Below are 21,149 nucleotides of genomic sequence, written 5' to 3'. Positions count from 1 at the left end.
GCAAAACGTTTTTTACGTCCGGGCGGACGGAAATGCCTGAACAACATCAGGTTTTTTGTCCTTCGCATTTGCAGGCGTTTTCACCGCACGGGCATAAAAACTTGCTACACCGGCGTGAATCCCGATATATCGCCATTTTGACCTATAACTTGTTACAAGTTGACTTGGCAAGATAAAATATCTCGCCATGTTGACATAAAAGTTTTTATAAGTGTACTTGGTAGGATTAAGGATCTCGCCATGCGGACATAATAAACCTATTTAGTCGACATGGCAAGATAAAGTATCTCACCATGTCGTCAAGTCGATTGCATTTTAAAGGCTCCGTACTAGGGATAACTGGCGTCTCGAGGGTAAATTTTCGGGAGGGGGGTAACAGTCCCCGACGATAAAAATATGGGGATAATATTTTCCTTGAAGTAGTTGTCAGGGGGCAATTAATTGTCCTTTGGGGCATCGTTATAGAACCCCATCGACTCGTATCATTGGCCTTTTGACCTGTTGATCACATTGGATATCACCATAATTTTACACACACCGCGGACTATCGGACCCGCGGTCTATCGAACCCGCGGACTAACGGACCCGCGGACTAACGGACCCACGGACTATCGGGCTGTAACCGATATGATATAGCTCGTTAGGAAGCATGGTTGTAGACAATATTTCACTCTTACATCACAATTACATGCAATACTTTAGTCAAGCAAAGCCAAATTCTGTCACAATTATATGTCCCAAATTACAATGTACATAATAGTACTTTTAGGACCTATGGCAGCCATTTTGAATTTCAAAGTACAACATTTGTTACCACCATGACCAATATGTGATGTACTTATTTAGAAATCATGTTTAAGACAATATTTTTACTCATACATCACAGCTACATGCATTTTATGATTCTCACTCTTGTAAAAAGTAGATTCCCTATACGCATGTAATATAATTTAGTTGGGGCTTGTATCAGTTATTTTGAATGTCATAATACAGTATTTATCACTTACATGGCAGAAGAAATGCTATATCTCATAATAATCATGTTTTCAACTAATGTTTTATCATACAACAGGGCTTAAGGGATTTCATAGTCAAGTAAATCCAAATTCTTACAAAATTATATGTCACAATTTACATTGTAGATAATACTGTTAGGGCCTAAAGGGGCCATTTTGAATTTCACAATACAGCATTTATCTCATGCATTACAAAAGAAATGACATGTTTTGCTAGAAAACATGTTTTCAGACTGAGTATTTCAGACATTATTTTACTCGGTGATCAAAATTACATGCATTTTATAGTTCTCACTCGTGTGAAAATTAATTTCTCCAATCGCATTGTACATAATGTATAATGGGCCTATGGCGGCCATTTTGAATGTCAAAATACAGCATTTATCACATAAATTGCATTTATATTTCGTAAAAATTATGTTTTTAGCCAGTATTCCATTCGCTTATCTTAATACTAGTAATATGCATTTAAGCACTCACCCTTGTGATTTTTTTCCCCCCATAAACTGTCAGGGCATTTGGTGGCTTTTTGAACAGTAAAATGCGTCATTTATTACATACATGACATAACAAAAGATACATTTCGTTAGCAATCATGTTTTCATCCATTATTTCACTAAAAATCACACTTACTCGCATTTAGTGCTCACTTTTGTGAAATTTAGTTTTCCCCCATTAATATTGTAGATAATATAAAATACAGGGGTCTATTGCGGCCATTTTGAATATCTAAAAATAATTTTTGTCAAAATTTATTTTTTCAGAGAGTATTTCACTCCTGCAACACATATACATACATTTTATAACCAATGTGCGGGAAATTTTATGATTTTCATGGGTAATTTGCATATTTTGGCGGCCATATTGTATTTTACCAATTTGCTGAATATGCTTAAGGTTACACGAGTGAAATCATTCAGATTCGTAATCAGCAACCTCGAAATGACAAGAAACCATAAAAAAATTATTGTATATATGAAAAAACAAGGTTAGGTCAATTTTCTATGGGGCCTATCCTGGACTGGAGGCCTTCTTTTTTGTTGAAGGATGGGCTTTCCACTATTTCCCATGAAGGTGGCTTTCTTGATTCCGCATTCAAACCACCTGGATTCCTTGTCCAATAATCATAATAAATTCCAGGGTTTTTTTTTTGTTTGTTTTTTATTACTTACCTTGACCACGACTGGGTAAATGAGAAGAATTTACATCAGTTCATACGAAGTAAGGAATTGTTGCCCGAATTGGTTATCCGGTTATCCGAATTTTCTATGAATTCAGTTTGTGAGTTTATTTTTCTCAAAGCGTATGATTCCTTAAAGAATACTGAAAAGTTCGAATCTATACACAATTCTTTAATTTAAAACGGTGCCCCCCCCCCCCCGATTGTTGAAGTGAATAAGGGGATAAGGTGGAGGTGAATAAAAAGGGGAAAAAAGAATGAAGAAAGAATAACAGGGCTATGGAAAGGATTTCTACTGTTGGAGTTGATGTAAATTTGAAAAGCAAAGAAATAATGATAAAGGTTTCCACTACAAAATGGAGAATCAAATTGCTCCCAAGAGATTTGAAGAGCAAATAAAAAAAAAATAATAATAAAAAAGGGGAGGTTCACTTCAAAATGAAGGCCATTTCGGTTAAATTTTTACAAATCTCCCGGGATGCCCGGGGATGGAGAATGACACATGCAGCACCCCCAAGGAAATTTTTTTGAGTGCTTCAGCACCCTAGCTTCCCAGGACCCTTCAAAAATGAATTAACCAAAAAATGACGTCATCTTTAAGTCGTCTTTCTCCCTCACCCTACCACAATATCATGGAACCTTTTAGGATATAAAGCACCACTGAACACTATTATTATCGAGTAATATAATTCAATATAGGATTCAGTGGTACAGACAATCCTTAATTTTATCCTTAATTTATAAGAATCATTTTTTTTCAATGTTTAACTTAATAGTTGCATTTGACAAGGTCATAAAAACTGTGCATCTTTTGTGGGATCCCACTGGTTCCAATTTTTTCCTGACTTATGATTTTCATTACAGATCGAGCATGCAATCTTAAACACATAGGAGTAATGCCGACATTTTTTTCACAAATTATTATTACCTCCTATTAAAGCCTCTTTATTTATTATGTATGTATTGTTTAGCACCCACATGCGTTATTGTGATTCTTTGTTTCTTATTGAAAAAAAAAAAGTACAAAAGAGCTGGAGATCTACTTACCAAATTTTCTGTTCCAGATTCACAATTAGTTGAATCTTTAATCACACACAAACTTGAATATTCCTTGTACTATTTCTCTAAGGATTTCGCCGTTATGTTTTTTCTTATTTTTTCTCCCTTCTCACAAGTTATGATACTACGAAGACCGAATTCCTCTTCGAAAAATCAACAACATGAACGATAGGTATTGAATGTGTTAAATATTATTTTTGCATATTAAAATTGAGCTAATGGCAGGTGTCTTGTTTTTTTCTTTTGTTCATGTATTCTATTTATCGAAAAGAGTTCAAAGTCAAAGTGTGGGGGTGTTCTTCATTTATCCTAAGAAGTATTCAAACCCGCAAAAAGACCCAGCCGGAATTAAAAAAAAGGGAAAACATGATCATTTAGGCTTGACAGATATCCACCTTTCTATAGGTTATCAACTATCTATTTGTAACGTGAAAAGAAATAATAACCATACAATCAGAAGACTCATTTTTAATTGCAATATCATATTTTTTTACAGTTACTGAGTGTCGCGTGCCACTAAATTCAGAACACAAAAGTTTTCATTGCCCGTGCTCGAAGATGATGTCTATACACGAAATATTATTCCTTCCAATATTAATTAATAATTTAAATCGGTAAAGGTTTAAAGCATAGATAAGCAATTATTTGAGCACGAACCAAGTGCTGACTGCACTTTTTTAATTAGGAAAGACCTGACAAGTTCTTTTTCAGAATTATCGGAAGCCAACAAATCTTTTTTCAGTGGTTGGTTTCTACTTCATACATCAGTCATATGTTTAATATAATTTTTTAAAAGCCAATCTAAAGCTTTTGTATAGAGTCGTTAATGTCCGTCATACTCAGGTATCATCAAATATTCTAATCTTACAAAATTGTCTTGGCCATGGAATATTCTGTCAACCTTTTAAATTCAAATTTGAAATTTTGACATATCTAGCAACGTCTCTCAGTAATCAGTAATTTTTATGTTACAAATAACACTTTAAGCATATGCCTCTTAAAGAAAGTAATTGGATACTCAAAAGTTACACATAATTACAGCCCATTCATCTTAAGAAGTGGGTTCATATACTATAAAAACAATAAACTGATATTTTGTCCAAAATGTTTTTACAATAGCGTTGAAAACAAAATTACAGTCATATTCTCAAGCACTAAAAGAAATATGCTTCTTGATCATCTGAGATGCTCAGGTAGATTTTCAAACCTTTATACGGGTTTTCACTACCTTTCACACTTTTTTTCAGAACCAGATAAGAATCCGATTTGCTATAGATTAATTGCAATTTCGATAAGTACTCAATTCAATGCGTATTTTTTTTCAAAATGAAGAGAGCATGATTGTCATTTCATTGTCACCATCTCAGTAATCTGATACGCTGACCTACATATTTTAACGTGTATTATAAAAGAACCAATATTTGTCAGCGAGAGATAGTGGACATGTGAGTCGCCTGACCCATTAACCACTTTGTGTCAAGGCAAAGCCATGAAGCGATTGAACCGCCTTTTATTGTGCCTTTCATCATTAACATCTTATGCTTACAGATGCCTTGAGAATATCCGGTGCCACAAGTTCATTTCGCAATTCTGTGAAGTCATCATTCTGTCAAATTATCATGATTTTTTTTTTGCCAATAGCGTAAGCAACATTATCGACGGCACTCCCTTTACTTAATCAGTTACCAATGGTGGTAATTTGTATGAAGTTCGGCTCTTGGATATCTCAGTTGAAGGTTTGAGTATGAGCACGATGGCGTCTTCTAATTCTAGCTCTGAATACCTTGAAACGTATTCCACGCCGTTTTACCTTAATGTATCACAACTTCCTTTGTCTGTCCTTGCAAACGCCTTTACATACGGCATTCTCCGCTATTCAACAAGTGGTTTCGACGTTGTAACCAAAATGTTTCTCAAAGCACTGACTGTATGGTATGCAGCCTACGGGATTGGTCAGGCGATTACATCACTCCTCCAGATTGTCCCCATGTCTGCCAATGCCAGATTTACCATCTGCATCTACCAAGGTGTATTGATTTGTCCTTGCTTCTTTGTGACATTAACGCTTACCTGTCTTCTTAATCTGAACCGATATATAATGGTTGCAAAACCCCTTCGGTATCATCATATAGTTACTGATCGAAGGGCCGTTGTAGTCATGTCCGTGGCCATAACTTCATCCATTCGTCTGACCATTGTGGGATTGCCTATACCCAAGACACCTTCAGGAGACTTCATGATGAACATATGTGAATTTAATGTGGATGCACTCAAAGGCAATTTCGTCTTGATTTTCTGCGTTTCCTTCTTGCTGATGGCGGCTTTCACATCAGTCGTTTCAACAGTGAGCTTGCTGGTCATTTCCCGAAAACAATCGAGGGCGATAGCAGATGGGGAAATCACGATGACTGCAACGGTTAGCACGGTTAATCAGCGCAAGTACCGCGATGACACCTCAGCTTATGCTAGAGAGGAAACGGCAACGACTAGGAGACAGCGTAAGAGCAACAGAAGGGCACTTTTGACCATCTTTCTCCTAAACGTTGTTGTCTTTGTCTCTTGGTTACCTCTCACCATCTTCTATGTCTTGTTAGGCGTTGGTGTTAATTTTCCTCCAGTCTTTGGAAGTGTGGTTGTGTTCCTTTCCATGTCTGCAACGTGGTGGCATTGCCTAGTGTACCTGATCACAAATAAGATGTTCCGGGAGACAGCCAAAGATGTCTTTAAGAAAAAGCTCAGAATATACTGCTCAGATACCACAAAATAATGTAAATGCTTCAAATGACATCACTTTCTTTTGTTACTGTGTTTTTTTTTCTGTGACGTTGAATTTATTTGAGAATTCGATTCTGGAATTTGGACCCTTGAAAAAGTAATCCCTCAATTAAGCATAACTCTCCGTGGATTTCAACATTTTTTTAACATACATGGGGTTCGAACACTCTGATGGAAGGATGGACAACCTCCAAGAAGCTAACAACTGTTGGAAGCAGTAACCGCAATAGCTGGTAGATATAGTCCCGAGTGTAAATACTTCGGAAATGATATGAGAATCTGTACGCACCAATCATTGATTCAGGCACAGAGGGTTTAAGCATTCTGCCAACGTATGGAGTCAGGGCTTAAATTGAAGAAGTTGGATATTCGCCAGCTGATGATGTGATCGATAGAGAATGGTACTTTGTGCAAGGAGACGACGTATTTGGCCAGCTACTCTCATCCACACATTGAAATGAGTAAATTGCCAATTCGTCCACTACCAACTCGTCCACTCACCACATGACCTACCTTCATTTAGTCTAATGCCATTCCGTCCACCAACATTTCGTCTAACAACCATTTGGTCTAATAACCATTTTGGTCCAATCATCACTTAGTCTAGTCTCCATTTCGTCTATTACCATTTCGTCTAATAACCAGTTGGTCTAATACCCATTTTCTTTTCATTCATTTTGCACAATTAACACTTTACTTTAATTATTAAACAAATGGTATATGGACCAAATGGCAATTGGACCAACTGGTTATTAGACGGAATGGCATTAGACAAAATGAAAGTAGACTATGTGGTGAGTAGACGAACTGATGATGGACCAAATGGTAGTAGACGAGTTGGCAATTGGACGAATTGGCATTAGACGAATATGAAATAAACCATTGCTACAAGCCCCCAGCATCATACGTAAGATAACATGGATACTGTGAAGTATTGCAAGCAGTAGAAGACAGGCTGTCTATCTGATATTGGCAGAGGAGAAAGTTTTTTTTTAACATTATTCTTAAGAACTAACAAATGCCTGGACAAACGATTAGAATAATTTATAAGAACTTATGTGCCAAGACATAATATTCAGTAATAGTTCTTGTTTGTGTTTTTTTGTTTGTAAGATCTTCGGCCCGTTGCATTTGAACGCAATTTTTTTTTTTATAATTTCAAAATAGGTACAAATATGAGCTTCTGATTGGTTGTAAATCAGGGGACATCCCGATAGACCGCGGGTCCGATAGACCGCGGGTCCGTTAGACCGCGGGTCCGATAGACCGCGGGTCCGATAGACCGCGGGTCCGTTAGACCGCGGGTCCTATAGACCGCAGGTCCGATAGTCCGCGGGTCCGATAGACCGCGGGTCCGATAGTCCGCAGTGTGTGTAAAATTATGATCAGATATATCAAATGTCATCGAGAGGTCCAAAGGTCAAATGATACGAGGCCATGGGGTTCTATCAGGTGCAGATCCATGGGGGGCCGAGGGGGAACAGCCTCACCCCCCCCCCCCCACCCCCAGCTCAAAAAAAGAGGGGGGAAGAGGGGGGAAGAGGGGAAAAGAGAGAGAATAAAAAAAGAGAGAGGAAGATGGGAAAAGAAGAGAATAGAAAAGAGAGTAAGAAGGAGAAAGTAAGAGAAGAAGAGAAGAAAAAGGGGAAAGGAAAGACAAGAAAAAAAGGGATAAAAAACAGGGGAAAGAAGAGGAAAAAAGAGGAGGGAAAAGAAGAGAAGAAAAGAAAGGAGAAAGGAAAAGGAGGAAAAAGAAGAAAAAAAAAGAGGAAGGAAGAGAAGAATATTTAAATAGAGGAAGATGGGAAGAAAGATAAGAAAAAAGAGAGAGAGAGAGAGAGGAAGAGGGGAAAAGAAGAGAAGAAAGAGGGAGAGAAGAAAAAAAATTAAAAGAGAAAAAAGGGGGAAAGGAAAGAAAAAGAAAGGGAGAAGTAAAGGGGAAAAGAGAAAAAAGTGGAAGAGGGAAAAGAAAGAAAAGAAAAGAATAACGAAAAGGGGGAAAAGAAGAAAAAAAAAGAGGAAGGAAGAGAATAATATTTAAAGAGAGAGGAAGATGGGAAGAAAGATAAGAGAAGAGAGAGAGAGAGGAAGAGAGGAAAAGAGAAGAAAAAAAGAGAGAGTAAGGGGGGAAGAGAGGAAAACGAGAAAAGAGAGATTAAAAAGAGGAAAAGAAAAGACAGAAAAGGAGAAGAAAAGGGGGAAAGAAAAGATGGGGGAAAAGAGAAGAAAAGGGGGAAAAGAGAAGAAAAGGGGGAAAAGAATAGGGGGAAAGAAAGAGAGAAAGAAAGAGAAAGGAAGGAAGGGGAATGAGGATAAGAGAAAGAAAAAAGAATGAAAGGGAGATGGGAAACGGAAGAGGGAGATGTTGACCTGGGGAGCGTTTCATCAACATTTTTGTCCGACAAGTTGTCAGATCTGATATCTTTCCTTAATTTTGATTGGCTGAGAGTCACTGTTTCTATGGTAACTGTCGGATAAAAGGGGACTTGTCGGATAAAACGTCCGACAAGTCCTTTCATGAAACGCTCCCCTGGACGTCGATTTGATGGCGCCAAAATGACGTTCGAACTATGGGGCGCCGAATTGATGTTCGATCTAGCGGGGCACCGAATTGATGTTCGAACTAGGGGAGCGCTAATTTGAATTTTGACCATAATGCGACAAATACATGTTTTAGAGAGGGGGAGGGAGGGCAAAGTTATTTTTCACATGGGGCCGCCAAGTTTATGTTCAACCGGGGGCGCCAAATTGACCTTGAACTTAGAGGGCTTCATGCAAATTCATTTTCGACCGGGGGCGCAACATTGCTCGTATTGCCTGTTTATAGTAAAATATATGTCCTGCCCAAAAAACTTAAATTAATGCGGCTGAATTAAAATATCCCGTTTTTACGATAACAGAAAAAACAATGTTTTCGAGTTTTAAGTCTGTTTAGCGAGATAGATACCCTGTTCAGGGTAACAAAAAAGGGTTATTATCAAATTCAGCTCGCGCTACGCGCTCGCAATATTTGATTAATGAGTTATGCATCCTCTGCTTCAATCCCACATGTAAGTGTTAGTGGTTTTCAAGTCAACATACATAGGCCGATCCAAGGGGCAAAGATTTTGCCCCCCCCCCCCATGGTGACGCAAAAAAGGGGGTATGAAACAGAAAAAAGGAAGAGAAAAAGGACAAGCAATTAGAATAGGAACTATACCTTAGTCCTTCCTATTAAAGTCAGTATATACAAAATTGAGCTCGCGCTTCGCGCTGGCATCAATAAATTGTTTAGTCATATACGCATCCCGACCTTACAGGGTTTTTTTATGCGAACGAGCAGCACAAGCTGAAAATATTTGATATTCTAACCTGACAACTGAAAATGTATTTTTCATTTCATCATTATAAAAGTTTTCATCTAGCGCTTCGCGGTCGCATTCATTTCTTAATAGATATGCATCGTGTTCATCATAACAACTACTAACATAGGCGGATCGAGGCCGCCCGAGGGCACACTCCCCCCTATTGACAGAGCAAATAAATTGTGAAAAACGGGGAAAGAAAAAAAGGGGGAAAGAAAGGGGAAAAAAGAAGACGAAACATAAAAGGAGGAAGACGAGTGAATAAAATAAGGTCAGGAGAAGACTTGGAAAACAATTTTTTTTAAATATTTAATGTCACTATATTAAAGTTTCGCCCGCGCATCGCGCTTGCATTGCCTGTTCGATGAGATACATATCTTGCTCAATAGGCTGATATGTAGTTTAAAATATCAAGTTTTGATATCAATATACAAAACATAATTCAGCTCGGACATCGATCTTTCATTATTTTGTTTTATTTACCAATTTATGTTTTTAAGTGCTCTGGAAAATGTCCGTTTTATGGTTTGAATCAACATTTTGTGCGCTCGCACTATTTGCCAAGTAGGCCTACCTATTGTCTTTTTGTAGTTCATATAAGATTCTCTAAATATACCTTTTCAGGTGTCTCGATTGTAAAAAAAAAATAATAAAGGCCTATGAGCTAGCGCTGTGCGCTCGCATTTTGATTGGTGAGTTATGTATACCTATATATTAATTCTATTTAAAAAAAAAATCCGGATCGCAATTTGCGCTCGCATTATTTGCTAAAAATATATCAATCAATGAATCCTATTCATGATTACAAAAATACTTAAAATATCTAGTTTTCAGGCCTCATGAACTGTCAACAAATTTCACACACTCATTAGGCTTAACAGATTAATAAATATGAAATAAAATTTGTATGAATTCATAATTGTCCCTTTTTCAGAAATGAATATCAACAAGTTTTAGGAAAAGAAATAGAAGATAGTCACCATTCATGATGACAAAATGTCCTTAGGCCTAAAATGTCTCGATCCTAGGTCAAATAAATAATAAAATATCAGCTCGCGCTTCGCGTTCACATTATTTATATAGTGCTATCAAATTTCCCTATATACACAGTGCTGTAAACAGTGCTTAAATTGACCCTTTTCATATCGGAATTTCAAATATTATTTTCAGCTCGGGCTCTGCGCTTTCATTATTGATTTTTATGATGGAAAATGAAATGTATTCAGATTGCCAGGATTCTGTCTAACTCTAAAACACGCGCGCGCATGTTTTTGAGATACAAAGCTTGATCTTATTCAAAACGTGCTAAAATTATCCAGTATGGAATCAGAATATCAAAAATTTTCTGCTCGTGCTTTGCGCTCGCATTATTATTGTAGGAAGATACCAAAAATTACCCATCCTTTTTCATGATTGACAAACATGAATCGAATGTCCCATTGGGGGATTTGAAATCTCATCTTTTTAGGTTGGAATATCAAAAAATGTTCAGCTCGCGCTTCGCGCTTGCATTATTTAATCGTTAAAATATGTATCGTCTTAATGGCTAACTGCAAAACATCCTTAACAGGACCCTATTTGACCAGGCCAGAACGAATATTTAACATTTCTGCTCGCGCTTCGCGCTCGTGGTAATTATCTAGTTACATACGCGTCCTGTTCAGGTTCACAAACATTGCCCAAAATGTTCAATTTTCAGGACAAAATACATGAAATTTCATTTTTAGATAACATAGGGCTTAAAAGATTATTACACATTTATATTGCTTATAAAGTAAAGCTAGGAAATGACTGTTAGGACATGGGCGTTTTGCCCCCCCCCCCCAAAAAAAAAAAAAAAAAGAGAGAGAGAATCAAGACTTAGAAAAAATAGAGAGAAAAGGAAAGGGATTAGGATGAAATATAATATTATTTTCCAAATATTATGTCAAAATCTACCACAACCTTGTATTTTTGTAATAAAAATGTAATAAAAATATCTCGCCATGTTGACATATTACTTTTTATAAGTGGCAGAATAACGTATCGCGCCATGCGGACATAATAAGCTTATTTAGTCGACATGGCAAGATAAAGTATCTCGCCATGTCGTCAAGTCGATGGCATTTTAGAGGCTCCGTATGGCGTCTATAGAGGGTAAATTTCCGGTGGGGGGGGGGGGGGTAACAGTCCCTGACGATAAAAATATGGGGATAATATTTTCCTTGAAGTAGATGTCAGGGGGCGATTGTCCTTAGGGTCATCGTTATAGAACCCCATGGACTCGTATCATTGGCCTTTTGACCTCTTGATGGCATTGGATCTCACTATATCCTGATCATAATTTTACACACACCGCGGACTATCGGACCCGCGGTCTATCGGACCCGCGGTCTATCGGACCCGCGGTCTATCGGACCCGCGGACTATCGGACCCGCGGACTATCGGACCCGCGGTCTATCGGACCCGCGGTCTATCGGGCTGTAACCGTAAATCAAGTTGCATTTGATTTCTTGAGTTTTATTCCATTTAAATCTTTCTACAAAGAGTCTTATGAAATGTTACATTACAAAACGACCAAATATATTTGTATTGCACGTTCGTAATTTTTAGGGAGAAGAAAGTACTTAAAACTTTTGCTTGGCCAAGTGCCATGACGGTCCACTGTGCGTTCAAGAAGTACATAATAATTTCTTTCTTATTATCAGTGATCACTTCTGAAAGAATTCTCAATCGGTAAAATTTAAAGAAAAATAATACATCACACTAACCATGTTAACCATGGTGACTACAGCCATGTGTTTTTTACATAATTTTACATAAGACTATGTAAATATTAAGTATAATAATGTATTTTTATGAGCATTATAGCAATGATACAGATTGTATGTTAAAATTATTTTTATGTGATATGAAAGAACGCTTGTATGGGTAATGTTTGAAGTCATATTTGATTATAATTATGCCTCAATAAATTTTGATAAAGTTGTCAAGAGAGATACTGACAACAAATATATATTCTATATGAAGACGGTAACCATGACAACCAAATTCACCATAACCTGGCACATTTTAGTGGTACACTTTACAATGAAATAATATATAGAACTCAACGCACCTCATATTTGTTGTTTCTAAAGGCTTTCAACTGTCAATATGTGTCAATGATCGTCCCTGACAAACTGTCGGGTCTCATACTTGCAATATTTTGATGATTGATTTCATTTTTTTCATGGGAACTATGCTCTTATAAAGATTCTCGTAAGAACGTTTATTTCAGGAAATAGAGATTGTGTAACATACTCCTTTTCCCTTTGGCATAAAACAATAGCAATAAAACTGTTAGCGATGACAAAATTATTAGGGGGAAAAACTATTCAATTTCAAAATCGATTTTAGCGCACGAAATTCGGCTTTGTAGGGGGATTTTGTATCATTCTGCAAGTGTTATACATTTCGATATTAAAAGGTAATCAATAAATCCACTTTCATGATAATAGAGTTCTCTAATCTATGATCTTGAATTTTCTGACCCGACCATAATCTGACAGTAGACGTTATGCATATGACGTCACAATTTCGAATCGTCCTCCACAGAGAATAGATAGTTTTTGCATTACCTTCGGAGCCGCTCTCTACAACGCACAAATTCCTTTGAAAATGCAAGTTAAATCACAATGGAGAGCTGAGAGTCTTTTGTCGAAAGTTGGTGCACCGGGAAAGCAGCGTGGTCTCTTTCTTTTGGAAAATCCTGAATCCGCCCCTGCTCTGGAAAACCAAATATTGCAATTGTTCGTCCGGTGCAAATCTTCGGATGATCTGCTGCGCCGGTCCACCAACTTTCGACAAATCCTCAACTATCAATTGTGAGTTGACTTGCCTTTTCAAAGGAAATGGTGCGTTGTCGAGAGCGGCTCCGAAGTAAATGCGAAAACACTTTATAGATGCACCAGCTGAAGGTCGTCAACGCATGCCAGGCAAATGGCTTCACCCTCGAAGATGACGGCGCGAGGACGTTAATGCGCAAGGTCAATGCTCATATTGTCGATCGGCGTGTGCACTGTTTTCTAAATGTGTTGTTGTTGTTATGGTATTGTTTTTTTTTCTTTCCCTAACTCTCTCTCTCTCTCTTTCTCCTACTTCTCTTTCTCCGGTCCTCCGCCCTTCATTTAAAAGAAAACAACACAGCATGCGCAATATACGACATCAACATACTGAAATAATAATTTAGACAACCATACGAGTCATTAATTCATTGAAGAGTATATTCCCAAAAAATATTTTATGCATGTTGTATTCAACTCTCATTTTGCCTTACTTGAATTATTGCATCCTTGCCTGGGGTAACGCTGCTAAAGTTCATTTAGATGGGCTATTGAAAGTCCAGAAAAGGGTAATTAGACTAGTTTGTGGAGTAAGTTCACGATCTCACACTAATATTTTGTTTTATGAAAACAAGTTCCTAAAATTTACATGACATATTTGATCTCAACCTCGGTTGCATTATGTATCATTTGAATAAACGAGAACTTCCACTTGCCCTTGATTCATTATGTGTTAGAAATTACCAAATCCATTCTTACTTTACAAGACAAGTTTCTTTTCTCCACTTGCCATTGGTCAAAGCTAGTTTTCGGCTAATATACATTTGTTTATTCAGGGCCAAAATTATGGAACTCCCTTCCTTCTTCATTGAAGCAATCAGTTAGCCTTAGTGTTTTTAGAAACAAGTTAAAGACAGATTTACTGAAGAAATATTTAGATCAGTAAACGAATGCCTGCTTGTTATATCTCGTCTAACTTTATAAATTGTATTCTTCCCACAATTATCTATGCAAAAATAGAGCTCTGCGTATTTTCTTTATTTTTTCCTCTTTTCTTTCTTCTTTTCGAATTTCAGATTTTTATACTCTAGGTCTTATAGAATGTTTGCATTTCACTTTTTTGTTACTTTTAGTGTATCTTTTGTAAATATGTATATCTGTACTTTGGTTATTTACTCCAATTTCTTGTTTGCTTGTTCTATGATGTTTTAAATGATTGCTAATGTAAGTTTTTAACATTCTGGTGGCCTATGGCCCACAAGCTAAGCTTCTTAGTAGGTCACCACGTTTCATTTCCATAAAAAGCAGTGCATGTATTATGTATATTATCCTGTAATTATTTTACTTTTGTTCTTTCCTATTTACTTGTATCGAAATAATTTACTGTTGTTATTGTTGTTGTTTGATATCGGAATTGAAACGAAATAAAGATTCATTCATTCATTCATTCATTATTATTCCAATAAAGTAAAATAAAGTGAATTCACACAATCTCTTACTTTGTCCAAACCGACAAAAATGACTTTGTCCCATTATATTCACCGATAGTGATTATTTCTTTTATTTTGATGATTAACGGCGACTCGAGTAAAATGTTTAAAATGCAATAACTATATCTTCACAGCTATGCTGAAAATGTCTAGCTCTCTCCACCAAAACACTGTTCGAGAATCATAACTCGTAACTTAAAAAACAAGCTGAGAGGATAGACGAAATAAAGGCTGTAGATGAAGCAAAGACGACGAGGGCGAGTCGAGTACCGGTCGAATGGATGATGGGGCCGAGCAGCGTGGAGACCGTGATTTGCGCGAATAGGACCTGACTTCCCAGACCAGCCAGATCACCCGACGTACTGCGAACCAAGCCACCATCAGGATTTTTAAACTGAAAAAAAGAATAACAGTATAAACCTGTGAAATCAATTGAATAAGAAACACAAGACTGGTAAAAGGGCAAAATTAAATCAGTTGACTTGCCTTGATTGACTCGAATTGAAAATGATAAACATGATATTGGGGAGAAATAAAATTCATTTGATTTGTTTGTGTACTTCGGTTTTAGGGCAATAAAATATGAAGAGGATCTTTGTTGCCTTGAAGAGGATGAAAACTGACGAATACTTGAGTACGGGGTAGCGGAATGCGGAGTAACGTTGGGAGTACAACCCACCCCCTCCCCCTTCAATAAACCAACAAAACTACACGTTATCATCTGATTTCGTTTTTGTACGGTCAGCCATCTCTCCACCTTCATCTCAACATCCCCCGCCCTAAAAGATAAACTTTTCAGTGACCACTGGTAATTGTTCTCGGGGCAACACTGTTAGTAAACTTCTGGCAGATCAGTGCTGAAAACTCAACGTCAAAAATGAACATGATGAAGACGCAGATCGAGTTAAAAAGCATTTTCCACTTAATTTTTAAATCTCTACGCAGCCTTTCTTCCTTTGAAAATGAAATTAGTGTTAAAAACTGTACCTTATCAGAGCGATGATAGGCTGCGATGATACATTCTGGTATCCTTGTGATTACAGCTAACTTGATTCCGAACGTCACGCATAGAGAGATGGTCACGAATGGGTAACTGATTGTCAGGAACATCGACCCAATACCGACGGCGTAAATGAGTTGACCAAACACGTAAATTGTTCGCAGGCTCCAGCGTTTTTCGAGAAATTTGAGCACAACTGTAGATTGTTAGGGGAATGTAAACAAACAAAAAATTAAAAACGTTGAAAAGCTTTTTAATATTTGACGTATATTAAGGTAACGAATGTATGTTTTTTTTCTAAAGTGCAGGATGATGATGATGATGGTGATGACGACGACGATCATGATGATGTTGATGGTGATGATGAATATGATGATGACAAAGGTGATGATTGTGATGATGATAACAATGATTTATAAATGTATATACATGTATATATATATATATATATATATATATATATATATATGTATATGTAATTGTGACGAAAATTATCCTTGAAATAAAAGTTTATATTCAGGAATGTTGGAAAAACTTATAATAATGAGATCATTTCGTAATTAATAAAAAAAGAATAAAGAATATATCAAGGTACATATCATGGCCCCCAAAACATAATAACAACATAATAAAATGATAATGGAAACATTGATAATGAGATCGGTTTGTAAGTTGTTTTTTTTTATAAAAGAAAAAAAAATCATTTTGAACGAGGATGAAATAAATACGTACGGCTAGAAATAGCAGCGGAAAATGAGAATACACACAGCCCCCAACATCCCATCTGTACACCATGTTGATATCTGGAGTAAGCTGTGGAGTTTGAAGAGGCGCTGGGATCACCTGGAAATAGAAATCAGATTGATGGTGGGTGTTTAATAAAAAAGTTGTTCGTAAGATATTAAGACTGGTGATCATTTTATATGCTAAAGGATATATCCTTGTCACCTAGCACCTAAGAACATGGTCCAATGGTGCGTAACGCTTCCAAAAAAACGTGTCGGACCTTCATAATAAAATTGTTATTTTTCAAAGCAATATTTTTGGAGTGAGATTTTTTTCTGGCTACATTTTAAAAACAGTCGATTTTCTCAGACAAATTATTTTTTTACATTACACATACATGTTAAGGAAACAATAAAAATGGAGTTGAATAGAACCGAAGTAGTGACCTGAATTTGATCTAAACAAATCACATAGATTTCCTTACCAAGATATACAGTACAGCCCATGAAATCGGTGAAGTATAGAAGCATCGTTAAGAAGGCTATCCAAGAGATGTAATTGCAGAACATCAACTTTCGGAGATCACATGGCATGAATATGGCTGACATCATCAAATGTTTGACGGAAATTGATTCTTTCTCATCCGATGACCACATTCTCTCGTCATCAGAAGCAATACTGCTTTGAGCCACAACGCTAATTCCATGGCTGGATGCATTACTGTGTGTTGTCGATGTCACGGGTAAGATCGCAGCCGGACTTCTGGCGATGGAAAAACGATCCGTACGGACGTCGCAATTGACATCGACGTTGAGTCCGTTATCTGTGCTCGATGCTGACACCCTGGAGGGACCTCCAGCGCAGTTTTCGTGTATTTGAGCGTCATTGCTGTCTACATTGGGGAAGAACTCTAAATGAGATGGCTCGGGATTTCTTGCAGCCGATTTCTTAAACCGATCCACATCATATCCACGCATACTGTGATCCCTTACCGTTTTTCTAGATCGTGCGTTCCTTTTTAGGGGACATTCAGGTGGGGGTAGATCAGACTGAGCTACGTTGTTTCTTTCGCCAAGTAAAGGCTGTCTTTCATCTACATTTATGTTAACATGTATGGATGTATTTCGAATTGACGATGGTTGTGAGTGTTCGTCGTCGTTATATTCATAAGAAGTGTATGAAGCCGGCGTAGATATCATTGACGTGTTCGTTTGTTGTTCGTGTGCCACCTCGGGAATGCTGAAGAGTGTAAGTGCCAGGCTGATCGTCAGGAAGGCGACGTTGAACAGGCAGATGACGCGTAGTTGACTACCCAGAGCTCCCCCGACAGATGTCGACATCCAATCGATGGCTACGAAGATGTATCCGACCCCGCCACCAAGACCTGAAATGGGAGGAAAGACGTGCTTGTAAATATTCAGAGAGAAAATATGTTTCATATACGCTCTAAAAAAAGGTTTACCCAATAGTGGGTAAAATGGGAACATGCATGTTGGTTGGGTAAAAAGATGCTGCAATGTTGTGTAGAAAAAGCACAATATTGGGGTAAAAAAAATACCCAGCAAACATGCATGTTCCTTTTCTACCCAATATTGGGTAAAATTGTATTGAATGTTTTTAGAGTGTAGACTGAGAGCCGGCTAAAAATCAAAACGCCCTTATACCTAAAATATAACTGTACGAGAGATTGAGACCTTAGGCAAACATTATGTAAGGTTCTTGTTTACAAATATCTCCATGGTTTTACTGTACGTCTGTAACCAAACCTACACTGTTTCGGGTCATACACCAAAAAGAGGTAAATATTTCGATAATTAAACTATGGACAGCCTATTATTTGACATGAAATTCCCTGTAGAAATAGGCTCTAAGTTGTTTGAACACCATCATGATGAACAACACAATAAATTAATCCTCTATCTTTATGGTCTCATGAGAGCAGTCTTTTTTACATGCGTCGTTCCTATGTATTCGATGTAAATACTCGAATAATTTAATACGAACATTAGAACATTTTATTGAATGACTCATAAGAAAAATTGTACAGTTCGCCTTGATGTGTGAACCACTATAATTCTTCAGCCATAAGTTTAAGGTATATTAATCATTTTGATTCTTTGTGTGCTTAAGTTACCAATTGACAATCGCGTTTAGCTGCTACTATTCCTGTTTTATATTGAAGACAGTGATACATAGGGAGAACAGGAAGCAGAACAGAAGAAAGTGCTAAAGGAGATCAATGTTGAAGCAATCAGAAGTAAACCCGACCCTCATTTGCTTATAAAATGATCATTGCCATGTTTAGTGCATGTACAACAGAATTAGAATCTTGCATGTTGCATAAAGTAAAATCAGATTAAAGATTTGATCATTTAGACTACATTTGATTCCTTTATGCATGTTAAGAGTTTATATAATGTATACCTGAAAAGATTATTCGGATGTTGATTCCTGTGATGACGTCGTCCTGGTTACATACGTCGACTAGGTAGGCCTTTGATGGTATGTCACTGGCGTTGCTGCAGAAGTCCACGAGCACAAGACCAAAGACAGTCAGAAAAATACAAGCCAATCTGTCTGTAGACGATTGATTAAAAAGGTGAAACGATTATCCATGGAGCTAGAGAAGCTTACTGTAACTTTAAAGTATAATTATAAAGAAAACTTGTCTTGATTTATCTATTTGGGTCTGCTATAAGCATCTAAAGGATGGTCCTCTTGAAAGATCTACTGCACGAGGATTTTTGACTTTCTATGACAATTTCACCTAAAAGTGGTTTCGGCTCCCTGGGTAGATGCATACATGAGGGATGCGTAATGTGTCTTAAGTTGTTTATTACCCTTGGAAGAAAATCGTGGTCTGATAAGATGATTGCTACATTCAACGTAACGAAATCATCACCAAACCAGCCGGTGTGATATCATTGGAAATAACGTAAAATGTTTCGTCAGTCTGGAGTAGGTTTGACCGATGTCAATGTAGCTGTTAGTTCCAAACCGATAAAGTGTATCGGACCAGAAAAATATGAACATGCCCTCGCTACATTATTTGTCTCTACATGTAAATCGTATATATTGTAGTGTTCAAAGAAGTGACCCTTCATATAGCCGTAAGTAAAGTCAAATAATAAGATAGTTTTCAAGTAAAATGAAATATTGTAGAATTAGTAACACCGCTAAATCGGGAATAAGCTGTTAAGCCAAATCGATGGTAGACGACTCAGCATGGGGAAGAATCAGCAGGTTTTAGGGGGGGAAATAATTGGACCATATAATGCAGCATACCTTGTGTGTCGTCAGTGATGATGAATCCAATGTCTCTTCCGTTCAGGAAGAGGACAACCCCGACGATGAGACCCATACCAAGAACAAGAAGAAACGGTCTCCTGCGTCCCCAACTGCTCCTGCATCTCTCACTGGTAGCCATGATGATAGGGGAGATGAAGCACCCCATGACTGGTCCTCCAAGCCATCCAATCCCGAACAACTGGTTCGAGAGACCAAGGGAAAGGAGCAGAGGAGTAGCGAGGGATGTTGCAACTGCATATCCGAAGGCTACACCGAAGACAGCTGCGTTGAGACGCAGTAGTTGCCATAGTGTTTTCTTTGGTTTTCTGCGTCTCAGGTACTGGGAGCCATGAGGGTGTTGCTCGTCTACGTCCATACCTGCGACGTTGCCAATTAGCTCAATTCCTTAGTCATATTTGTCTCGGTATTGTTTATCGCTAACACGGCTAGAAACAAGAAATACATCTCAAATTTTACTCATTTTGTGAAGGTTGTGAAAAATCGTTGATACTGCGGTACGTGACTTGATATCATTTTTTTTCCAAACGATGTTACACTGACTACCACTCAAGCACAAGACTGTAAAACGTATTGTAGCAATTGGATGCTGTTCTTTCTTTTTATCAAAGGCGTCTAATACCTCGGTCACATTTGTTCTACGGCGGCCGTACGGCGAGTCGAAAACAGTCGTTTTAACATTGTTTTGTACCAGCTAAATATAGATGGTTTGAATAAAATTGAATAAAACGGCTGTTTTCAACTCGCCGTACGGCCGCCGTAGAGCAAATGTGACCAAGGTATTAGTGCGTAAACATGGGAGCTTTACTCTGTACACAAACCTTCCTAGGTCTCTACCTCGACAGCCTAATCACTTTGTTTAAATATTAACCCAAAACATTACCTTAGCGATGTTTGTCTACCGCAATTGCAAACTGTACTGATATGTCCTAATAAACATCAATAAACATGATCAGTGCATGATGTGAAAAATCTCTTTCACTCTTGGAATGTATAAACGTAGAGACGTTCGTATATTCTAAAAATGCTTACAGACCTGTAAAAAGAGGTGTACGATTAACTTAAGAGAAAGCAATAAATGTCATTATATAATTACATGTGTTGGGAATTTATCCTGTGCTTTCGTTTTGTACAATATCTAGAAGGAGAAATGAATATATCATCGACAATATCCAGAATCATTCATATCGACAATATTGTGATCCCTCAAACATGTCAAACTGGTTGCAACAACCTTGAAACCATCCAATTTGAACTGAAAATCTCTCTCAAACAACTGTGTGTATAATGTGTTGTATTTATAGGAATCGGTGCCTTTGAATGTTTTTCACAGATAAATGGAGCTATAAAAATGCTGTTGATCATCAACATAGGCGGCGGAAGCGGGGGGGACCTGTCCCCCCCCCCCCCTAAATTTGAGGAGGGGGGACGATCCCCCCTAAATTTTTA

General features: G+C 37.6%; 2 protein-coding genes across 2 annotated transcripts; one reads left to right on the top strand and one right to left on the bottom strand.

Annotated features, from left to right (window-relative positions):
• Positions 1-5,008: 5,008 nt before the first annotated feature.
• On the top strand, positions 5,009-6,022 carry LOC129276848 (uncharacterized). Its single transcript, XM_054913248.2, has one exon. It carries the CDS (start codon positions 5,009-5,011, stop codon positions 6,020-6,022), a length of 1,014 nt encoding a protein of 337 aa, XP_054769223.2.
• Positions 6,023-13,601: 7,579 nt separating this feature from the next.
• On the bottom strand, positions 13,602-20,440 carry LOC129275642 (proton-associated sugar transporter A-like). Its single transcript, XM_054912149.2, has 6 exons — positions 19,680-20,440; positions 18,819-18,971; positions 16,879-17,778; positions 16,401-16,511; positions 15,656-15,864; positions 13,602-15,062 (listed from the first exon to the last, which is right to left on the bottom strand). Exons 1-6 carry the CDS (start codon positions 20,056-20,058, stop codon positions 14,850-14,852), a joined length of 1,965 nt encoding a protein of 654 aa, XP_054768124.2. The 5' UTR covers positions 20,059-20,440; the 3' UTR covers positions 13,602-14,849.
• Positions 20,441-21,149: the final 709 nt, after the last annotated feature.

This window comes from Lytechinus pictus, chromosome 14, assembly GCF_037042905.1.
Source record: "Lytechinus pictus isolate F3 Inbred chromosome 14, Lp3.0, whole genome shotgun sequence".
Lineage (NCBI taxonomy): Eukaryota > Metazoa > Echinodermata > Echinoidea > Temnopleuroida > Toxopneustidae > Lytechinus > Lytechinus pictus.
The sequence above is the reverse complement of the archived record's forward strand: the minus strand, read 5'-3'. Positions and strand labels throughout refer to the sequence as shown.